The 25309-nt window shown below is 31.1% G+C and overlaps 2 protein-coding genes across 6 annotated transcripts; one reads left to right on the forward strand and one right to left on the reverse strand.

Annotated features, from left to right (window-relative positions):
- Positions 1-3: 3 nt before the first annotated feature.
- LOC124431870 (zinc finger protein OZF-like) lies at positions 4-10097 on the reverse strand. Of its 4 annotated transcripts, none has more exons than XM_046980221.1 (8): positions 9128-10094; positions 8521-8631; positions 7592-8216; positions 7363-7455; positions 6881-6967; positions 5787-5945; positions 5342-5645; positions 4-5251 (listed from the first exon to the last, which is right to left on the reverse strand). In XM_046980221.1, exons 2-8 carry the CDS (start codon positions 8596-8598, stop codon positions 4951-4953), a joined length of 1647 nt encoding a protein of 548 aa, XP_046836177.1. In that variant the 5' UTR covers positions 8599-8631; positions 9128-10094; the 3' UTR covers positions 4-4950. The 4 variants fall into 4 exon arrangements, with proteins under 4 accessions (XP_046836177.1, XP_046836178.1, XP_046836179.1 ...); XM_046980224.1 differs by having other exon boundaries at positions 5132-5267; positions 9128-10097; XM_046980222.1 differs by lacking the exon at positions 6881-6967 and having other exon boundaries at positions 9128-10093.
- An 8543-nt stretch (positions 10098-18640) lies between these two features.
- LOC124431655 lies at positions 18641-25277 on the forward strand. Of its 2 annotated transcripts, XM_046979803.1 has the most exons (6): positions 18641-21094; positions 21500-21702; positions 22013-22357; positions 22824-22826; positions 23061-23141; positions 23251-25277. In XM_046979803.1, exons 1-6 carry the CDS (start codon positions 19390-19392, stop codon positions 23449-23451), a joined length of 2538 nt encoding a protein of 845 aa, XP_046835759.1. In that variant the 5' UTR covers positions 18641-19389; the 3' UTR covers positions 23452-25277. The 2 variants fall into 2 exon arrangements, with proteins under 2 accessions (XP_046835759.1, XP_046835760.1); XM_046979804.1 differs by lacking the exon at positions 22824-22826 and having other exon boundaries at positions 18642-21094.
- The last annotated feature ends 32 nt before the right edge of the window (positions 25278-25309 follow it).

Raw genomic sequence — 25309 nt, forward strand, 5'->3', positions numbered from 1 at the left:
AGATTTCAAAAATGAAAATGTCCTGCGGACATCATTTATTATAATATCTAGAATGTCTGATATAATCGTGCGCTAGTTGTTTTTAATCGATACGATTCCTTATCTAGACGATATTCAATATGTTACATGTACATTTAAAATTATAATCCTAGTTATATTGACAGCAGACTAATCTAACATGACATTTCTTATTATTTTTTTTTCCTTCTTTTCATACAAAACGGTGTATACACGTATAATTTTATCGGTAGCGAAAACTCATACAACGAGTTCCTCTACCAATTATATATCGTATTTATTATCATAGATATTATATCTTGTGATGATATCGTGGCTGACAATATTTCTTTCATTTAACCGAATTATAATAATACATAGATTTCTTGCAATAATATTTTTAATGTATGACTCGTTCGTGACGTCCACAGAAAAGAAAAGGAAAAAGAAAAAAAAAAAGAGAGAGAGAAAGAAAGAACACGCAAAATGTAAACAAAATTCAATGAATCAAAGAACATTCACAAACTTTTTCTGAAAAACGTTTTCTTCCATATGATCGTAAAAATATTTGTACCCGATATTCTCAAAATTATTCTCCTTCGTGTGTAAGCATGTATTTATTAAAATAAAATAAAATAAAATAAAAAAAAAAAAAAAAAGCTATTCACTTCAATGACATTCTTTAAAGCATCTGTCTCGTTAGAGTTATATGATAGAAGACTTAAAAATATATAATGAACAGATAATTTAATAGGAACGTCTTTTATTATCAAAGGTTCGCACTTTATGCATTATTGCCCATAATAACGCGTCTTATGTAAAAGTTGATCTCGTCGCGAAAAAATCGCTGATTGAATTAAAAAAATTAATGAAATTGCGTACATTACATAATATACAACTCCTTTTTGTTCTACAATAATATTATTATTATTATTATTATTATTATTATTATTATTATTATTATTATTAATATTATTATTTTATTATTATTATTATTATTATTATTATTAATATTATTATTATTATTACTATTATTAATATTATCATTATGATTTGAAACACCGTATTTTTAATGATCATACGTATGTTCCCTTCACGATCAAATTTGTACATAGTTAGCTTTTTCGAGACTGGACAAAATGTAATAATACATGATATAATGCACACAATACACAATCTGCTTTATGTATATTCGCCTCAACATGTATAAGAAATACCATTGTTATGAAAAAAAAAATCTGCACAAATATTAGTCTTATCTCTTGGGAGAATAATTCTCAAGAGGTCGGATAGTTTAAGGATACCAATCATGATATCAATTACTTTTTATTTTAATATAATAAATTATTTTATCAATTATCTATTAAACAACTGACAGCTTACATCATGATCCTGAAATTCCGACCCTTAAATTTTTATTATTAAAAATATTATTCAAAAATAGTGGGTTTTTTAGATCTTAATAAAAGAATCAATAAATATTGTCAAAAGAAAATGAAATAATATTAATAAAGGCCTTGCGTTGACATATAAATAAAGAATAGGCATTGTGATCGTGTCAGTTAAAGTGTGCGAGAATGTTGAACAGAACTTCCAAGATGATAAATCAAAAAAATTGATGAATCTTAGGAAGACGCTTCCAGAGATTTTGATTAAAGTGGAAGCTCCAGTTCTTTGCATACAAATGTTATCTAAGAGCACAACATTACTGCAAGGAGCCACGCAGCATAAGTAAATTATTGTTAATGAATGTATTAAAACATTTTTTAATCATATTAATTTATCTTTAATAAGTAGCATTAACTTGTAATAATGTTATTGTGTTACATGATCAAATTTTTACCATAAAACAAAGTTTCTAATTCTATTTGATAGATGACGAAGTCTCTATCCCCCATGATGACAGATATTTATTACAAAAAGAAATACAGAAATTACAAGAACACAGTCAAATAATAATCGTAGTAAAATTTGTTATATTTATAATTATCAATGATTATAACATATCAATGACTTTCTCTTAGACTTCGTTTTTTTCATATTTATCTTACTTATTTAATAAAAGATTTGTTACAAGCACGTGTTTTTTTTTAAGTTGCTCCGTGCCTCCTTGAATAGTCCTCACAGCAGAACACTTATAATTACTTATTTATCTAGTACTTCGTACTTACATTCGAATATATTTGACTTTTTTTATAAACCATTATTTTTACAATCCTTGCCGATCTTCGTTTATGGAAAAATGGCTAAGATAGACACAATATAATTATGATATTTTTGTTTCTGTGTAAAAGATGCCGATATTTGCAATATAAAAATGTTACTTAGGACCGGCTTTGTAACAATTTCACTCATACAGTATCATCTTAACCGACTACAAAATCTGTAATACGGATTATAGAGCAGTTCATTAGGTCGTTCATGATTTTGATATGCAAGAGTTCAATGAAAGAAATTATTTTTTAAAAGCACACTTTGCAAAACTGATATATATTGAAATGACATTTTGTTTTTTGTTTAGGTCCTTTGTAATAGATTGCCTCATGATCCAGGAATAGCATATACTTTGCAGAAAATTATTAGTGCCATTATATTCGATCGAAGAATATTGGCAAATTTTTTTTATATGTACAATCCTTATTTTCTTTTTCAAATATTCTTAAGTAAAAATAAAAATAAAATAAAGCATCTTCTTTTTTTTCGACACCCTGATCTATCAGTCTACTTTGTTTGCAGACTGATGACTAACATAATTAGAATTAATTCTAAGTATAACATAATATTTTAATATTTTAAGACCTGTTTTTTTTTTCCTATTGAAAATAATAGTAACATAATATGTCCTCCAGCAATTTCATTGCACTACAATTCAGACAAAGTTACCAGAAAATAAACTATACCAATGATTTGAAAGATGGAGAATAAAATAAAAAAATATGAAGAAAAAATACTAATCTAATCCAAAATACTGTAGCAGGTATTATGACCACATAAAAGTAAATTAAAAGTAATTGTATATCTTTATTTTACAAGTTATATTGGTAAAACAAAGAAATCCCCAATCCTAGATTCTGCAAAATTTATAGCATTAATAATTATGCAGAACTAGGCACACGGTGACCAGAAATGTGATGGTGTTTCTCATAATACACTACGGATAAAGTAGCAATTATATTTATATCATATTTAATGTGTACATAATAATTAAAGTATCACTTCATACTTTTTCTCAAGATAATATACAAAGTAAATAAGTTTCTTCTAAAAACAAAAAAAAAAAAAAGGAAAAGAAAAAAAAAAGAAAAAAAAAAGTAACTACTGGAGAAATGATCTCATACAACGTTTTTCTTAGAATTTTAAAATAAAAATTGAGAAACTTATGAAGTTTAATAGAAGGGAGGAAAAAAATGCATTATATATATTAAATAATAATTAGAAATTATTAAACACATTGTGATAAAAATTTAATGGGTAACACCATCACAGTATTTAACTTAACAGTGGATTAGTCATCCCAGTTTAAAAATTGTGCTTTCTGACTATTACCAACCCCATCTATGACCGATCAGTCAAAACAATGGGTCCACAGCATATAACCATATTAATTAATTCTTGATATTTAAGAGTGGCGGCAGTACGCCATCACATGTAACAAGTGGGGATATAAAAATTAATGTATATATGTATAGATTATTTAGTCAGCTATTTTCTATTACAAACTAGCATCTATTTAGTAACTGATATTTATATAGTTCTCGGTCTTAAAATTATAAAACAGATTAGTCTGCCCGTCGATATTCACTATTATTATTGCAGCTCCAATAAGATATAAACCTTGTTCACGTAGTAATATCCTTGCTGACATTATCGCGGTCGTTGTCATCGCGGTAGCGTATGTTCTGATCCCGAATGACTGGACGGAAGAGGGCTCGCGCTTATATATCGCGATATCGTTCCGTTCCACGACGTCCGCAAATGCAAAGATGCCGTCAAATGTATGTGTAGCTATTCGATTTTTAACGTCTATTCCCCCAGCTTTCAACTGTGGTATAAAATGATGACAATTTCAATGACATTGACTTTTTTTATTCGCGAAATACTTTTGTAACGCCTTAAAGGGTTTTCAAGGTTTTGGTCAATGCTAACAAACTCATTCTTTTTTTGTTTTTTTTTTCCATTTTTTTTTCGTTTTTTTTTCTTTTTTTTTTTAGACGCCGCAATGTATATATTTTTGACTCACTGAAAAACAATTAATTCTATGTGATTCGGTGATCATTAGCACGCATAGTGACAGTCTTAAACTGATGTATAGTCACTAATTTCAATGTCAGTTCTAATTGAAACTTCTTAAAGCTACTGCAGACTGGTATTTAACGAGTCATGAAGTTATAACAACACTTTCACCATTTTTCATTCCCATAAAAAGGCATTTATACATTAGGAGAACAAATGAAATTTTACAAATTCATTCGCAAATAAATTCCAAGACTATGCCAGTATATTGTGAAATAGGTTATTATCGAATCTGATGTCGTAATTTCTATTCTGAGTAACAAAATATAAAGTAGATTTGTTTTTTTTCATACCTCTGGTATTAATTCATGAGAAATTTCATTAATGATAGCGGCTGAGAGTTTATAATATTTTACGAGCCGGACTCTTCCAAGTTATATTTTTACCAAACTACTCACTCGCGTTGAGATCGCAGAGTCACTGAAAACTTTTGCTCTTGAACTACACCTACGTGACAGTCAATGAGCGTCGATTTATAGGACCTGAGTCGTCACAAACGTATTAATCCTCACACCAAACACTAAACGTTTTCCATGTAGTCTTCATTTTTATATCATATCCTGACACGCATATTCCATAAATTCCATTATGTAGTAATTCTTTAATAAGGTCAAAAAATAACCCTTTTTACCAACTCCTGAAAGGTATTCTCTAGCTGAATCATTTGGGTTCTGGGAAGGCCACTTGACATTTGTAGACTTCTTCAAGCATGACTGCTTGACCTTGACCCTGACTGACAGTTACAGGAGTTGTGGCATTCACTACAACAACTTGTTGCCCTTGTTGCCCTTGCTGAGGTTGCTGCTGCTGCTGCTGCTGTTGACTACTTGCATTTGTTTGTTGTGCATTACTTGGATTATTTGTGTTCTGGTTTCGAGCCGTTTGTCCATACTTTTCATGAATTGCACGATGTCGTTTTAATGCGAAACGGTCGGAAAATCCTATCTCGCATATATCACATCTAATAAAAGCAAAAACTTGTAAAATAAATCTACATAGAGCATGTTACATAAAAAAAGTTTACAAATCGTATGTTAAGAAACACGCTCACCTATGTGGTTTCTCACCAGTATGAACTTTCGCGTGATTTTTCAGGTGTGTTGCTTGATTGAAGGCGGAACCACAAATATTACATCTGTAAGGCTTTTCACCAGTATGAATTCTCCTATGATTCCAGAGCGTTGAATGTCTAGCAAATGTTTTTTCGCAGACTTCACATTGATAGGGACGTTCGCCAGAATGAATTCTTTCATGATTTTTCAGATGAGGACTCTGTGAGAATTGCATCCCACAGACGCTGCATTTAAATGGTTTTTCTCCGGTGTGAACTCGTCCATGATTTTTCAAATAAGCAGCTGAAAACAAAAAGATTATTGATCATATATTACATGTTGAAATAGATGAATGTGCGTCCAGATTTAGAGTCCAACCAAATTTATATGAGAAATACCTATTACAAAACATTTTATACAGCCGTCGCATGCACATATCCTTACCTTTTGCAAAAGCTAAACCACAGACTTCGCACTTGAATGGTTTATCACCCGAGTGCAACCGCTTATGAGACCAAAGTGAAGAATACCGGGAGAATGTACCATCACATACATTACAATGAAATGGCTTCTCCGCTTGGTTCTGACTGTTTTGTTTGCCACCTGAAATTGGAAATACGACCAAAATTTTAGTTTTCCTCAAAGGGCCAGTTCTACAAAAAGATGTGCTCAAGGTTGACCTGTGATGTGTTTTAACCAACACGATGCACAGGATTATGCACGGTAAATGTTCTTTTCTTCGTGATACATTCAAAAGAGGATTTTTATAATATCTGATTATGATAATTAAGAACTTGTAAAGCAATAATGCTTGCTTGAATTAAATTTATGCATGTTATTTAAAAACTTTTATACATGCAGATTGCAAAAGGTTAGTTTTTTTTTTCTTTTTTATCAAAATTAAATATTGAATTTAATGTATAAAGTATTTATTTAACAAGAAACATTGAAATGACCTCTTTTATTATTTGTATCTTGAAATTAAGAATGTACTAAGCAAAAATTTGAAATAACTTTTATATTTGGACAACGCTGAAAATTTTGAGTCAAATTTATAAAACTGTCCCTTAGGGGAGATTTCATTCCGTGCAATTGTCCTTAAATTTAGATGTCGACAGTTCTACTGAAGAAATAAAGTAGAATTGACATACCAATAAAAAAGGTATAAAAATCTGTGAAAACATCAGTGACCATAAATCTTTTTCTACCTACTACAAATGCATGCAAACATATAAATTTGAAGCATCAAAGAATTATATAGTATGCAATACTTGAAAATAAAAATACTTTGGACTGTGTCTATGTAAATATCAAAAATTTTTAATAATAGAGATAAATGAAATATTTAAAAATTTTTAATCTTTTTGAATTGCAACTTAGTTGATATCATGAATAAATAATAAATTCAGTATGTTTCACTTAATATAAAGATTTTGAACTGTCACCATCCAAAGCAAATATATAAGAGGTTACTTAGATAAATTAATTACAACACAGTAACCCCATATTTTTATTGATTGCCATCTTTTCCGACTTACTTCCTATGATGATGCGGCCTGTTGCCTTGCAGCCGCCACACTTTGCGAGGGAACTGATTCCAGAATCTAGTTTTTCGTCGTGTTTACCTACCATACACCACCCGATGTACGATCATGATAGCAATGAGATGATAGAAATATGGTGGAAAAGTGACAATATTTGGAGAAAGAGATGTTTCTGATGTTCTACTAATTTAAGGGAATTGAGAAAATTATCATTTTTATTCTATTTTCGAAAATTGAAAATAGAAGTAAACAAATATGAAGTTTGCATTTCTTTTGTTTCTTTTTCTTCTTTTTTTCTATTTTATTTTCTGCTTTCTTTTCTTTTTCTTTTTTTCTTCTTCTTTTTTCTTTTTCTTTTCTTTTTTCTTTCTTTTTCTTTTCTTTTCTTTTTTCTTTTCTTTTTTTTTTTTTTCTTTTTAACAGGAACATTTCTTTTTCCAAATTATTTATAGCATGAATTTATGATGAACACTCACCGATGAATATTATTCCTGTGCCATTACATTTATGACATTTGGTAACACTAGTAACTCCCCTTCGTTTTACTGGATGATGACCAGGTTTAATTGCTACACAAAGAAAAAGGACATTTATTACACAAAGATGGGGTCACAATAGAACAACAAACACTCCTAATGTGTATTCATATCATCTTTTATACATATCATTGACACTTCATTCAAATATATTTATTCAAAAACGTACTCTTTTTGATTTTTGTGGGATGATGTTCGCACGGATCTTCACTACCACAATCTTCACATATTTGCACTTTTGGTTTTTGGTGCATATTTGTTTTATGACTTTTCAATTCTCCAGGCAGTGCAAAACAAGCTCCACAGACATCACAAGTATACGGTCTTTCAGGTGTAGTAGCTACAGTCACTGTCGTTGGTGTTTGGACAACAACTTGTTGTGGCTGTTGTTGCAAATTACTCGGTGTAGTGTTGTGAATTCGTTTATGATGATTCAACAAACTCATGTGACCAAACACCAGACCACATATATCACATTTAAAGGTTGCATTAGTAGCAGCCGCAATACTCATCTGATTTAATAATGTGTTATATCCAACCGGCTGGACATCAAAACGATAACAACCTTTATCATCTGTTGTTATGGCACCAATTGTGCTCACTGCATTTGTCTGAACTTTTTGAAGCATGTTGACATTATAATAAAAAGGAAATTCTGCTGTTGCAGATTGTTGTTGTGATTTATCTTCCTTTTTATCAGTAACATACATCTGTTGAGATTGCTGTTGCTGCGATTGTTGGCCCTGTGCAGCTTGCTGCTGTTGAATTTGTTGTGGGTCAAACATTGCTGCTTGCTATTAAAAATAGAAAAATTTGTTATTCCCTCAGATTAAAAAGGCATATTGTTTATACTCTAAAATAAGATAAATATATATTTACTTCTAAAAAAGGAACATATACAAAAACACACACATATATATATATATATATAATTTCATAAAGTACTTTTATTACAATTCTTTTCTATGCTTTTCCAAATTGATTATATAATATCAAATCTGTTATGTCATAAATGTGGATATTTAATTGTTTTCTTTTTTTTTTTTTTTTATTTATGTTAGAACTTTATATTTATACATCGAAAGTAGAAATACAAACCTGTCTTTGATCTCCGTAACTTGAATTACTTTGCTCCGTTTGAGTGAAACTGTTGGTTTGTTCAGTTTGTGTGAACATGGAACACTTCAGTGGCTGCACAATAGGTTGGTTCTGCGGAATATAAAATTTAGTTTAATAACTCTGACATATGTGTTGCTTTTATTAAAATTAATCTTGATGATCTTGTCCTTCTTTAGAACTATTACGCTGCACAATAGTACACATGTTATAACTTCAATATAAAGAATTATAAATTTCTTGTTTCATTGCTATTAGTTCCCTCTTTATCTCAATGGTTTACGTGCTGCATATACCTGTCGTATATGATCAGGACGGGTTGCATTCAACCAAACCACGTTGTTGCCATTTGATTCTAAGGCCATTGATGTGTTGTCTTTGACCCTGCACAATCGATAGGCAGTTATTAAAGTAAGGACACCTAACTTGATCTGCAGCAATACAAGTCGCTTTAAAATGACCCCCCTGATCAAAGCCACGCCAAGTTAAGATAGTTGACTTCAGCGTAGACTGCACAGCAGGAAGAAGCAGTAAAACCAAGAGGGAACCAAAGCATCATGCACATTAGAAAAATTAACTAAGTACTCACGTGCTATGGTCTTATAGAGACGGCGCACGGGTTAAACGTCCGGCTGCCGGGCGGGCGACGATCTTCTAGTTGCCATGACGGCGGCGGTGTCGGTGGTCGTGGCGGTGGTAGTAGCGGTGACGGCGGCAGCGGCGGCGGCGTCGGCGGCGGCGGTGGCGGCGGTTGTGGCGGCGGCAGCGGCAGCGGTAACGGCGGCGGCGGCGGCGACGCGGCGCGTGGTTCCGTGCGACCGTTTAGCCTGTACGCGCCGACGATGATGCTTTCCCGAGTTTCGAATAACTATACCGCTGATGCATTCACAAAACCGATGATTTTTGTATTCTTCGAAGAGCCGTGGACGCGCGCGAGAATGAGAGCAAGCGAGAAAGGGAGAGAGAAAGAGAGAGAGAGAGAGAGAGAGAGAGAGAAAGAGGGAGTGAGAGAGTTGAGTGAGAGAGAGAGAGAGGGGGGGAGAGAGAGAGTGAGAGAGATCGATGACGGTCGTACACAGGCACAAGATATTTTCTTTCAGCACATTCAAAACGTGTATTTCCTTGTGGCGCTTGTTAAACAATATCCTCGTAATAACTTAAGCCTCTTATTCGTTCTGCCGGGGTTCTTGGGCAACCTTAATTTCGCGCGTCGAAATCACACGCTTGTCACTGAACAACGTTGGCCCGCGCAGATCATGTCGTCCAAGCAGCGCGGTGGCGGCTGCGGCGAGTCCTGTACGAAGCGCGGGCGTCTCGGTGTCATAAAAATTGGCGGTACCGCGCGCTCAAGTTTATCCGAAGAAAGCCCGTCTTAGCTTCGAAGCGGACAACCCGCGTACCGCAGCTTATCCCACGCTCAAGATACGTCGATGCGCGAGAAAGCAGGCTGTGCACCGTCAACAAACTTCGCGGTAGCCATTACACGCGACGAGGATAACAATGGGCGACACGAAAGCGCGCTATGGCCCCGATGCCTTTTTCTGAACAGCTTCGAGGCGCCTTCCGTAGCGTTGACCAATCAGAGCCAAGGTCGGTATCTCGAGAAAACGGGAGAGGCACGCGCGACTCGACGCGCCAATTGTATTCATTGGCCAAATGTACAATAAGAACCGATTGTAATTGGCTAGACGGTGAAGGTACGCTTTCTCTTCGTTGAATAAAACGATTTTATTTTGTCGTTCATTTTTCAGATACGTTTCATAATAATTCAGTTATAACAATTTATCCATTGTAAAGATTTTCGAAATCTTTACGATATATTATATTTTATTATTATTGATTGTATTTTTCGTGATATTTATGTTATATCGAGCAAGGAAATATATTTATTGAATGTTGTAGAATTGGAACAACAATATCATTAATAATAATAAAATAATAGGTAATTGAGAATTTTATAACGATCGGTTGCGTTTCTATATAAACGGAATATTTTCTTGAGAATATGCCTTATAAGTCACGTAGAGTTAAATTCAAATATCGCCGTTAGGTGTAGCTGCTGTAGCTGGACTTTTTCGTTACTGTTAAATACAAGTTAGAGGTACTTACGTCTTATATTCAAAATTTAAGATTATACCTGTTGTGCGTATACATTTTGATTTCCATCTATATGATTACTCTGTTCAATTATATATTATATTTATCAGCTTTACATGAAGAATGTGTTTAATTATATTTATTTACAGTGATACAAAAGATTTAATAATATTTGACATAGTTGAGTCACATATTTTTCTTATTAAAATTAAAAATAATTGAAAAATGTTTAGAACAGATTTGAAGTTTGCTTTTGTTACATATTAATATTATAAAAATTTTAAATATTAAAATTATCATGTTATACAAATATTTACGATATATATATAAAATTATTTATTTTTAAGAAATTATGTTATTTATAAAATTTTTGATTGTAGGTTAGTTTACGTAATATTAGCCTAGCATTTTAAAGAGCTTTTATTATAATGATCAAGTACAAATTGAATATCTCAGCTTTACCATTTATATTCAGCGTATGACTACTGATAACGTAAAAGATATATGTATCGAGTTTAATAATTATTTATAAAATTGTATGTAACTATTTTCAAAATTATTTAATAAGATATGAAAACACGCTTATGAGTTACGATTAAAACAATGAAATTATATGAATATAAGAGACAATAATAATAATAATAATAAGAACAATAAATACAATAGTAATATTTACGAATTAAGTTTTGCAATGAACGCGAGCGAGCGCGCGAATATGTATATATGAAAATAATACTTTGTAAAATTTATGAGTTTGGAATTATGATAAAATTTTGATAAAAAATGAATTTAAAAAAATTGATTTTATTTTAATAAATAAAAAAGAAATACTAGAAAAAGAAATAAAAAAAGGAAATTTTTTCGAAACTAATTCGCGCGCGCCTTCGGATATATATATATATATATACATATATATGTGTGTGTGTGTGTGCGTGTCGAGTTGCGCACAAATGTAGCACTGAAAGCATTTCAAAGCAATTCTAGGCGGTGTAGAACAGCGAATATGTTCAGTTGGCGTCGCGACGTCACGGCTGAAGGGTCGTAGGATTCGTATTTAGAAAAAAGGGAGTCTTCGATAACATTTCTCTCGTTTAATTAATACCAAATGAAAAGTTAAAGAGAAACATAAATAAAAGGAAGATAGTAATAAGCATCGTAAAAATAACGAAAGATATTGTAATAGAAAGAAATTCGATTAATTCTAAATCATTGAACCAAATAAATTATGGCCAATCGATTCGAGAAAAACACGAGAACGGAGGAGTCATTCTAGAAATACCTATATATAAAAAAAAAATTCCACTTTTTCAAAATGAACAAATATCAAATGTCGACGAGTGTGTATATATATATATAGAAAAAAATAAAAAAAAAAATAAAAAAAAAAAAAAAAAGGAAAAAAAAAACAAAAAGAAAATAAAAAAAAGGACAAATCTAAAGTCTATTTTGTTAGATAGAAAAAAAAAGAAAGAAAAAGAAGAAGAAAGAGAATAAAAAAAACTTTATCGTTGACGTTACTGCATTTCGTGATGCTCCAATCGTGATTTCGTGTTTTGATCTTGTGACATCCCAATATTCCGAGATAAAGGTGTTCTTCTTTCGTCAATTTTACTTCGAACGAAAAGAAAAAAAAAGAACAATAAGATCGTTTTGTTACAACTAACGGACAAAGTTTATAATTTATTATTTTTAAAGGGATTTTAAAAGAAGAAAGATGAGAATTATACGAATCGTTCATGAAGATAAACCAAAAGGACATACTTACGTTTGACAGTGTGCCAAATCTTCCGAGAAAATTAAAAATTGTTCTTTAATCTCGACGGAGCTCACACACACACACACACACACACACACATATATATATATATATTTATATTTATATATATATTTTTCACTCTTTCTTTTTCTCTCACTCTCACTCTCTCTCTCTCTCTCTCTCTCTCCTTCTCTTTCTCTCTCTCTCTTAAACAGGTCGTTAGTCACGTGTTATTCGATTTCATTGAAATACAAGAGAAGAGTATAATAAAGAATACAAATAAGAAGATATATATATATATATATATATGTATATATATATAATATTTCAAACATATTTCGATCGATGAAATTTCAACGAAAATTTCGGATTAAAGACTGTGTCTATTTAAGACATATTTCTTTTATAAAGAATGTAGATTGTACATTTAATAAATTGTGAACTTTGTTTATCTCGCTTTCGTCATCGGCGAGATATATTTTTAAGAAAGAAAGAAAAAAGAAAAAAAGAAAAAAAGAAAGAAGAAGAAAAGAAAAGAAAAAAAAAGAGGAAAGAGTGAAAAGAAAAAAGTCGAGTGTTATTAAGATAATATAGATATTTTAAGTTTGATTATGATAATCGATGATAATGTTCCCAAAATCGTGTAATTATTCTTAATAATTATTAAAAATCTCAAACAGAGCCAATAATAAAAGGGGCTCCGTAATGTGTCCTGGTACGAATATTTTCTTTTATACCATCTAAATTTGTCGTTTCAACGGCTTTCACAGCGTTGTGGTGGTATATTTGTTGTATGAATCTGTTGGGTCATCGACCTACGAACGATCTCTCTCATCGTCGAATAATTTTAGATAACGATAGTGAATTATATATTAGAAAAAAATATATTCGCTATTGGAAAAAAGTTGGATGAGAGCTTTAAACGAGTCAATGTTATTAGGTATGAATTAATGAAATTTCAAATTATATCTTGGGATTATAAGATTTTTTTAATGAATTTTATCGATAAATTGATCCTTTTTTTACTTTTTTTTTTTCTCTTATAAATCGAAACATTCATTAATGATAAATTTCTAATAAAATTCTTATAAGTTAGAGTTTATCAATCTCGTCGATTTTACGTATATTTATATATTTACGCTTACACTTCAAATAGTACACGATAATAGACAGATATTATTCTAATGATACAGATAAAAGATATTTGTTATAGTAACGTATGTGGTACTTACGTACTTAGGTTCGCTCGTAAAACTGAGCGCGCGTAAAACAACGCATATATATATATATATATATATATATATATATATATATATATATATATATATACATACGTTATATATTATATACTATATATTTATATATTTTATATACTTTATATATATATATTATATACTATATATTTATATATTATATACATATTTATATATTTTATATATATTATATATATTTATAATATATTATATATAATAATATATTATATATATTTATATATATTATTACAAATTTCAGGGAATAACGATAGAATGAATGCGATGAAGTTTTTAATTTAATACATTTTAACAAGAAAATACGAAGGAAACTCACGATTAGAATAAAATTTGTATCATTAAACGAAAATATTGCTGATAGATAAAAATAGATATTGCGGGGTAAAAAAAAAAAAAAAAAAGAAAAAAGAAAAAAGAAATGTCTAATTCACCCGTTATTAAAAAAGTACCACCAAGACCGAAAATCACTCTACCGATTCCTGGTCAATATGGACGATATCCACAAACACCCGCGGGATATGCATCGACACCTTATAATCAAACACCCGCACCTATTACACCTGTGCCTGTAACACCCGTTTCCGGACAACCACAAGTATTTTATTCCAACAGAGCTAGCGAATTTGTATTTACACAATTTAAAGGAATCAAAGACTTTACAAAATCTGGACTTAGCGTAGGCGAGAGAAGTGTATTTTGGTTATACGAGAAGGTAATATATTAAATATTTCGCAAAAGTTGGAAATTCAGAAAAAATTTATTTTTCCTTTTTGTCAGAAATTATAAATCTTTTGTAGGTTAGCTCCTGGAGTAAACGATGGTTCACCCATATATTTTTAGTAGTTATTGTATTTTTGTATAGTGTAGCCGGGGCAATGATTTTCATTACCATTGAAGGAACCAACGAGGATATATTTCATTTGAATATACGTCAAGAAAGGTAAATTATATGTTAATCGAAAAAAAAAAAAAGAAATCAAAAAAGAAAAATGAAAAGAAAAAGAAAGAAAAGAGAAAAAAGAAAACGAACAAGCAAAAGTTCGAAATTAAAATGAAAGTCTTTTTTCTTTCTGATCTCTCTGAAAAGAACTCCGAAAATATTACTTTTTAATATAACAGATCTAATCTCTATCGATTGGTACGTTTAATTTTTATTTATACTTTTGCACTTTTTTTTTTTTTACGTTCGATAATAAAAAAATATAAAATATCGCTGGAATTAAAATGTTTAGTCATTTACATTGTGAAACGTTAGATCAAATGATAGTCCCAGAAAATGTGGGACAATTAAAGTGTCTATTTTAACGAGAGACAAAGAGAGAGAGAGAGAGAGAGAGAGAGAGAGAGAGAAAGAGAGAGATAGAGAGAAAGAGAGAAACAAAAAGAAAAAGAAAAAGGAATAAAAGAGAATAGTATAGTATAGCATGTTGACACATATATATTTATGTTATTTCATTCAAGATCTATTCTGAATAATGTTTGATAATTGTTCAAACGAATGACTTTTTTCTTTTCTTTTCATTTTTCTTTTCTTTTTTTTTTTTTTTTTTTTGTTATTCAAATGTAAAATACCCTTTTGTCATGATAATACAAACGGTATATAATTATAGGAGATGTTCGATCGTGCGACATTGATAGATTCGATTTGCGCATCGCGATAAAACGATCTCCAAATACGTTTATATCACTAAGACTGTGACAACGGGTTAACTTCGATCGTGAGTTCGTGTAAATGACTATTCCCTACAATTTTATGTTACGATCGATTAACCTCAGAACGAAGGTCACAAGTTAAGCAAGAAACACAAGAATCCGACCCTTTTTACATTATATTTATCTGTAAGAAATTTTCCTTCGCGTGACATGAATATTATAAAGTTTCTACGCACGATATGTATTTACTTAGGGTACTTACTTACTTACTTACTTACTTATTTACTTACTTACTTACCGTGGTCCAGCTATAATCTCGCTAACTATAGTTAACCTTTGTTAAATCACGTTTTCATGATTTTATCGATGAAAACATATTCAAAATTCTCGATATTCGACATGTGATCTTTATATTAACATAAATTCATATCGAAGTTTTTTCTTTTATTTTTTTGATTTCTTTTTTTTTTCACGTATTTCATTAATAACACGAAGGGATGGGGATGTAGGGGATAGGGACTGGGGGGGGGATGGGGAGAGCGGACGAAGTGTAATTCAATCGTATAAATTATAATATTAATATAATACATAGTTTTTCTACAATCTTTAGAAACAAAACGATCGAATTGATCAGGGAACTTTGGGACGACGAAGTATTGGCCTCGGATGTGGAACTTTGGAAGGGAGGAGCCCGAAGGGAACTTATGAAATATGAAGAACACCTTTACGAATTCTACAAACTCGGCGTAATCGACCGTGGCGAAAAAGTGTGGACATTTTGGAACGCCGTTTTTTATTGTGGCACCATTTATACGACCATCGGTGAGTCCTATTAAAAATTTTACGAATACGAATTTTTAACCTAACAATTTTTCTAACGATAATAATAAATAAATAAATAAATATATATATATATATATTTTTTTTTTTTCTTTTTCATTTTTTTTTTGTTTGCATTCAATAACACGATCATCGTTTAATAAATGCGACGTGTCTTTTTAAAAATAAAATATACATATGTTTTGTATTTATACATGTATTAACTTAAAGTTCGCGATATAGTATAGTGCTTGCATTTTTCTTTTTTCCTTTCTTTTTCTTTTCTTCTTTTTTTTTCTTTTTTTTCGTAAAAAAATATTTATCCGATTTGATTGCAATTGTCGTCGTGTCGAATAAAATAATGAAACGGTCGTATATCGCAACCATCGGGAGACATTCTCGAGATCATTTCAAAGATTTGTATCTATCTTTATAGCTGCACTTTAATCCAACACAAGTTCGGTGGGGAGGAAAGGGGTAGAGGGCGGGGTTGATTTGTTTAGCCGCTGCCACACTAAATCTCACTCTAGTGAAATATATATAAACGATGGTTAATAGATACTGCGATGAGAAACGTAATTTTGTTACAAGAAACTCCATTTATCTTGAAATAACAATCGGGTATCAATCGCCGGTCTACAAAATGTTAACGCCGCCTTCGATATGAACTCTTCCTCGTTGAATCAGAATATATAAATTATTCTGGAATGTTTATATATTTTTACATTAGTACATATATATATATATATATATATATATATGTATATACGCATGAGATATATACATATACATATACATATATATATTTCGAATGCTAAGAGAACATCTTGCCCACGCATACTATTTCGAGTAGTTCATATTACGTAACGAAAAACTAGAAGAGAATTGGAAGAAATAATCAGGGTGGAAAAAAAAGAGATCGCACGCGCGCGCGCGCGCGCGCGCTTAGTCTAAAATTTTTACTTGACACGTGTTTGAAATTTTCTTACGTTTTATAATAAATATTGTTAAAAAATAAATAATCTCGTCGAAAGACGACGCTTAACAGATGTTACATCTCGTTTAAACAAACAAACAACAACAACAACAACAACAATAAAAAAATAAGATATAACAAAGAAATCGTCAAAATTGTATAACCATCGATGACATACTATGTTCTAATTGTCTTTCGAACAAAGAAGAATATAAAAAAAAAGAAGAAACAAAACAAGTTTCATCTAATTATTTATTTATGTATGTATGTATGATGTTTATATATATACAAGTCGATGGTTATCTTTCCTAAAAGAAAAAAAAAGAATCGGGTCAGATTACTCGGTCACAACCGAGCATTCAAGCATATATTTGGTCATCTTCCAAAAAAGATGTGACCTCTCTTTATTTGTATATATCTTGGAAGTGTCTTTAGCAAGTCATCTTTTTGAGGAGAAAGAGGCAGAGACAAGGATAGAGAGAAACGGAGGGAGAGAGAGAGAGAGAGAGAGAGAGAGAGAGAGAGAGAGAGAGAGAGAGAGAGAGTCAGCGACATTTTGTACAACTATTTCGAGATACGGCGCCATCATTTTGACATTCTTGATGTCTATTTTAAATAGATATTACGACGAAGTATAATAATATGTCACAATGTACATACCTAGATACATTAAAAGTTCGAAAGTATAATAATTTTTATCATGATCAATAGAGAAAATCTTAAATTAAATCTTTATAGCTTTGCTTTGTCTTTTACGATGTGAAACGTAATGTGACGATAAAGATACTTTAATGACAAGAAAAAAAAAAAAAAAAAAAAAAAAAACAAAAAACAAAAAACAAAAAGAAATATTCTTGAAAATTTCTCATGCACTATGTTATATGAAAATTATTGAGGATTCAATTACATAGTATTATAAAAAACGAAAAGCTCGGAATATCAATAATTTTTACACCTACATTTATAATGAAAGAATAAGAAGTAAATTCTACTACTTTAATTATAGTTAAAGAAAGAAAAGAGAAAAAGAAAGAGAGTTAGAGAGAAGATTAATATTAAAATAATAGCTCTAAAGGTGATTATCATGTCGGCTTTTGTGAAAAGAAGATATTGTTTAGTGGTATTACGCTAGAAAAAAAGAAATATATATATATATATATATTATTCTTATATATATATATATATATATATAATTATATATATACATATTATATATATATATATATATATATATATATATATTGATATTAATATTGATATTGATTTATATTGATATTAACTAATAATTATATAAGTAATAATATTATTATTACGCACACACATATACATATATATATATGATGATAATGATGATGTGTGAATATGTATGAATGGTATATATATATATATATATATATATATATATATATATATATATATATTTATATTAAGTAATATAGATATTAATAATGATAACGGTAATATAAAAAATATAATAGCAAGTTGCCCTTAAAAAAGACCATAAGAAGATGACGGAAGAAGAATAGATAATGTTATGTTTTAGGTGTAAGTTATCGGAAATTAGGGGGGAAAAGATGATAGCACGTGGCGCCGGCGCGGTTCGTCTATCCGGTCGAAATGCCGCTACGTAAAATGAGTTGCGGTACATACAGGCGCGGCATCGCGACGCCAAAAGAGAGAGAGAGAAAGAGAGAGAGAGAGAGAGAGAGAGAGAGAGAGAGAGAGAGAGAATCGGAGAACACGGTTGTGCGTCAATTGCGCCAATTCGAGCGTCGCTCGATAAACTGACGAGAACGACAACGGCAACGACGACGACGAGGAGTTAACGTGCTGCGTCAAAAGTAACATCGTTTTCTTCTACCTAGCTAGCATTAGCACTAGCGTTTTCTCCGAGCTTTCGCTCGTATTACCAGTGGTGGTGCTGGTTGTGGTGGGAGCAACCTCCGTTTTATTTCTGTCTTTCGCTCTACGTGCACGTAACAAATAGAAAGAAACTAAAGATACAAGGAGACTGGTTAAAATCGCGATCTCGTTTTCTTTTTAATCTTTTTTTACTAATCCTTAACTTCTATTCCATTTTTTATTTCATTCCATTCTCCAAATTCTTTATATTTTTTTATCCGTCTAAGGATTTTCCTTTCTTACCCGCCTTCCTATCTGTCTATCTGCCCTCTTTCCTTCCCCCTCCCTCTACCCTGATCTGTTAATATCAATCACGTGTCTTTCCACAAGAGGAACACACAGTTACGAGATTTCTCATTGTTGACGAGTTGTCGACGATGGAGGATAGTTACACGGTCCACCGACGTCGCAAGGCAGCGGCAAAGAGACGCGAAAAAACACCGGAACCCTCGTCGAGAAGTCAACTCGTAGAGACATCCGAGGATGAGGAAGAGATTAGGAGAGCGAGGATGGAGAAGATGGCTGAGGATACTGAACGTATGGAAGAGATGGAAAAGGAGAGAAAGGTGAAAGGTCAGGAGAAAGACGGGCGATTAAACGAGGAACAGGATCAGAAGGAAGGGACGCATGAAAGAAAGAAAACTACGAACGGTAAAAAGAATGCTATACAACTTGAGGATGTTGCTCGTCGAGATATGATTTCTTCGCAAGCAACAACAAGTCTTATTAATCGTTCACGTGAAATCGATAACGATAACAACGTAGAACGGAATCTACAACAGGATATTAAGGTTCCGAGTAAAATGGTGGAAGAGGAGGCGGAGGAGGAGGATATTGGAAAAAAGGAAACTCTGAGGATAAGGGAAGATGAAAGCGAACTTATCGACACGAGGAAAGTTGAAAAACGAACGAAAAAAAGATCGAAGGATCGTACGATCGAAAGACATCCTCGGTCAACGGATTCTAGTGAGGAAAAAAGCGAGACTAGCCCAAGTAGATTAAAGTCCTCTGAAATTGTCAGACCAAGAACGAGAAAATCCACTGGTAGAGCTCGAATGAATGAGAGTGATAAGTCCGTTCGTGAGAAACACTCGTTCGATACGAAAATTCGCCCTAAGGATAAAACTGAGAAAAAATCTTTACAACAACCCCCTGACCCCAATGAAAATATCACAGAGGGAGCGACGATGAAGAAAAGCGAAAGCTTCCCACCCAGATCCTTGGAACGACAACCAGTTGTAAAGAGATCAGCGACAGATGTTAAAAAACAAGTGATACCATTGAGTAACGATAGTCTAATAGAGGATTTTGCGAAAGCACAGCGCGAATATTTATTGAGAGAACGTAGCATTTTGGATCCTGATTTACCAGAGGACTATCAGGAAGCTAATGAAATAATGGCTATGAGAAGGCGAAAAATTGGTATGATTCATAGCGAAAGCGAACATCAAGAGATTATTAATTTGGTGAAAAATGAGCCGGTAGATTCGTTGAAAAGCTCTTGGTACTCTCGATTCACATTGTTTTCATTCTTTATGAAAAAGAACAAAACTGATAGTTCCGAGATAGAGAAAGAACGCGAGGATATGCCGAAAAATGAATCAATCGAAGAAATAACAAATTCTGAGAAGGGACGTACCGATATACAAGAAAAAGTTACTTTCTTGGATTTCCTTCGTGCGCTAAAGGACATCGCGTCCGAATTAAAGGCTTTCATGACTCAAAATCCAATAGAAATGAGGATAATAAGAAAAATGAGAAATCGTTGTATAGCCCAATTAATTTTGATCATGATTTATTGCGGTCTTGGTGCTTTTGTTTTTCGATTTACCGAAGGTGCGTTCGAGACCTTTTACAAGTGCGGCGTAAAGAGAGTAAAGAGAGACTTTTTGGATAGCCTATGGAATTATAGTCACAATCTTAGAGAGGACGATTGGAAGAGCCTGGCGCGAAGAAAGTTAATGGAGTTTGAGGAACAATTACATACCGCACATGAGGCAGGTGTACACACGTATAGTGGACAAAGAAGTTGGACCTTCTTGAATGCCGTCGTATATTGTCTCACTGTGATCACTACTATCGGTGAGAAGATATTGATCTGATCAACGAAAAGAACGTTCTGTCGAATATCAAAAATTTTCCGATCCATAATCGTACAAGATATGTAATGTTTCTCGATTAATATCGAATTAAAGTATTTCTAGATTTTATAATAATACAAAGTCAAAATGAACCGTCAATGAATTATCAACATTACGATAAATTAATAAGCATTTAATTAAATAAATTCACGAACTTACAGGATTATTTCGTTTACAATGAAGACAAATAGATGATATATATATATATATATATATATATATATATATATATATATATATCAAGATCTATTTCGATACGATCGAATTCATAAAAAATGTTTCTATCTCTCGTCAAGCGTTATCTAATGATATATTAATTAACAAAAACACATTTTCATTTCTTTAGGATATGGTCATATCTCACCGAGCACTACAACCGGAAGAGCCATCACGATTGTTTACGCTATATTTGGTATTCCGATGTTTCTTATCTTATTGGCAGACTTTGGCAAATTATTTACACGCGGTATCAAGTTCCTTTGGGCATTCGTAAGAAGGCTCTATTACACTGGAAGTTGTCGAAAAGTTCGTGGAACTGTGCCTGTACAGGTGAATCAATATAATTTGTTTAATTATACAAAGAGAAGATATATAAGCATGATCTTTCAGTTTTAATCGATTATCTATTATCCATGAAAATTATTCGTTATATCATAAATTTTATAGTTATATAAATTTATATTTTTATTATTGTAATATTATTTCTTTCTATAGTTATTAATAATGTCAACAATATTTATGTCAATTAATTATATTAGGTATGATATACGTTCTACGAATATCTCTCATTATTTCGTTTAATTCTTATATTAATAATATTTCCACGAATTTATATTTCGATAAAAATTTATTATTAAAGGAAGTTATGAAAGGCGTCCAACTGGTATATGATCTCGCGACGTTTAGAAGACCATCCCAAATGAACCCGGAAGATATAGAAGAGATTCAAAAGCAACAAAATCAACAGGCCGTATTAAATATAGATGGAAATGCACCAGACACACCGGGAACACCGGCTATGTCAACGTTCGCAATAGATGATGAATTTAATCTTCCGATATCAGTAGCAATATTCATTCTTCTTGGATATATCTTCATAGGTGCTACGCTTTATAATGCGTGGGAGCAATGGGGTTTCTTCGAGAGTTTCTATTTTGTTTTCATTTCAATGAGCACTATCGGTTTCGGCGATTACGTGCCAAAGGTAATCATGATCTATCTTTATAAATTATAAAATAAATAAAAACTATATAACATGACATAATACAACATACATATACAACATATACATGCGCACACACACACACACACACATACACACACACGCGCACAGATTTGTAATACATATTTTTGTAAACAAAATGAGCATGGAAGAATTGATAATCTCTATATTTCTATCCATTATTAATTTCTATAATAAGAAATTATATATGTTATATATATGATTGAGTCTATACCATATAATGATTCCTATAAATTCCGAATGGTATGGCACTATAGAAAAAAAACAAAGCCTGCATATCCGGCTTAATTTGCTTACTAGCATTCTAATTTTCACGTGAATGACATGAATGCATATCGTTTTTCCTTTAAAAATAATTCTCGCGTTGCTAATTTTAAATTATGGAATTAATTTCATTTCTGCTTTTATTTTTCACGGTGGCGTTCAGATGGTAAGATTTAAAATGAAAAAAAAAAAAGAAAAGAAAAGAAAAAAAAATTAAAATGAACAAGCGTATGCTTCACTCCTATAATTGCTATAATTGCACTCATTTATCGCACATGCTTTTCCCAATAGTCACACATAGAGCACTGTTTCATTCAATTTATATCGAAATTAATCTACAATAAATTATAATTATTATGTTGACTTGATTAAATATTAACAAATTTATTGATTGATTTAGCATCCCATGTATATGATGTGTTCGATAATATACCTGGTATTTGGTCTGGCTCTAACTTCGATGTGCATCAACGTAGTACAGGTAAATATCATAAATAATATTTATTATCTATTTCTACTTGTTCCAATGACATTATATATATATATATATATTTATTTATTTATTTAAATATCGTCCTCGTATGTCACAGGTGATGCTGTCGGATTCATTCAAACAGGCAAGCCAAAAAATTGGTGCCACGATCGGCTTTGAAATCGCGGATGACGATGGATCGGTGAAACCTGCTCCACCACCACCAGTTGAAGTGGCAGACATTCATACATCTATAAAAGATTCTGAAAGTGTTGAAAAGATAGCACCTAAAGCGAAACAAGAGGATGTAGATCTATAAGTTATAAAAACACTTGTAGATATGATTATTGGAAAAAAACATTTAATTGATCTTACGTTCTTTCAAAAGAGCTTTAAGTGCGTATTCCAATTTTGAAAAATTATAATCCTCTGCTTGCTTGATCAGATGGACTTTCGGCTTTTATTATCACAACAAATATGTATATGTATTATCTGTGCATGCACATATTTATATATATATATATATATATATATATATATATATGCATGCGTGATAAAGGGATATTTATATTTGAAACAGAAAGATACATTCGCTTTCTTGTTTGAAATAATCCACTTTTTTATCGAGTAAAAAAAAAGTGAAAGAGAGAGAAAGAGAGAAAAAAATGAAATGAAAAACACTTCTGCACAATGAGAGCGGCCTTATCGTTGTTGTCGTCGTCGTCGTCGTCGTTCTTTCGCTTAATTAATTTATAAGAAAAAAATGATCAGAATGGCTTGTCCTTTGGGATATCCTTCGAACAATCGCAAACGTATATGTAGACCGCTTTACGCTGTCACATTTATTCATTTCAAAATTGATAAAGAAATCGATGTATCATTGAAAAGATTGTCAATGTCTTGTCAATGATTTGTGATACAGATAATATAATTTTAGGATAACATCGATCGTCTTATATAATAATAATAATATGTTATTTTCTCATGATTATGTGAAAAAGCAGACTGAGAATATTATTTTTTAAATGCTAATCATTTATTTTATTTTACGGTTTGTTCCTCATATTTTAATATCTATTGACAATAAATATAAACACATAAAAATATACATTACACCTTTTTTTTTTTTTTTACAATTTCTCTTTTAAACAATTTACATAATGATCTTTACATTTTCTTAATCATATACAATTCGTATTTCTTGCTTCTTATTACTCCATACAGATTGATACTAATAATATTCTTTACTATTTCATTAATACTAATTAATATTCTTTACTATTTCATTTTTTAACGATTATTGTGATTTCAAGAACAGAAAATAATAATTTGACACAAGTAATATCTGCTTTCGTACATAATATTTAAAGAATTCACTTATCTAATATGCAATGTAAATTAACAATCATATTTGCAAGAGAGGTACTATTTCTTCTATAGAGAACCGCGTCCATTATTAACATAATATAGATAAATTGTAGCATAGATAAATTATATGTGAATTGTTTTTCAAATATTTTATTAATAATATTGCATATTATAATTCCAATGTGGCTAGATGAACATCGACACGATGACTTTATCTTTAATATATAATAATATTAAATGCATTCATTATATACCTATATGTGTATGTATATATATAAATATATATATATATATATATATATATATATATATATATATTACTAGTTCTGACTGATTATATTATGTATTTTTTTAATGATATTTTCGTTTGTCGCTTGTAAAGTCTAATTTTTAGATTACTAGTAATTTATTGTTTGGTTACGATTTTATTCCTTTTATTTCTATTTTCTATATTTGCATGCAAGATTAAGATATTATCTCAAAGCATCGAATTTAAGCTGTAAAGGTCTAATAATTTTTGTGCGAAATTATATAAAATAAATATAAATAGAACAACGTAGCCATTTTTCACTACAAGAAAAAAAAGAGAATCGTGCCTTTTTAAAAATCAACTGTATTAGCTACTTACTATATTATCTAATTCCTATGACACAAGATCCCATTTGTAAAAGTTAGTATGCGATTTATAAAAAAAAATGTCGAACAATTAAATATCGAATGCCTATTTTTCTCTTTATATTTTAAACAATAAATAACTTTTATGTGCGTGTAAAACAATTTGTTGTAGTTTATTTTTTTCTCTTTCTACT

This window comes from Vespa crabro, chromosome 22 (genome assembly GCF_910589235.1).
Source record: "Vespa crabro chromosome 22, iyVesCrab1.2, whole genome shotgun sequence".
Lineage (NCBI taxonomy): Eukaryota > Metazoa > Arthropoda > Insecta > Hymenoptera > Vespidae > Vespa > Vespa crabro.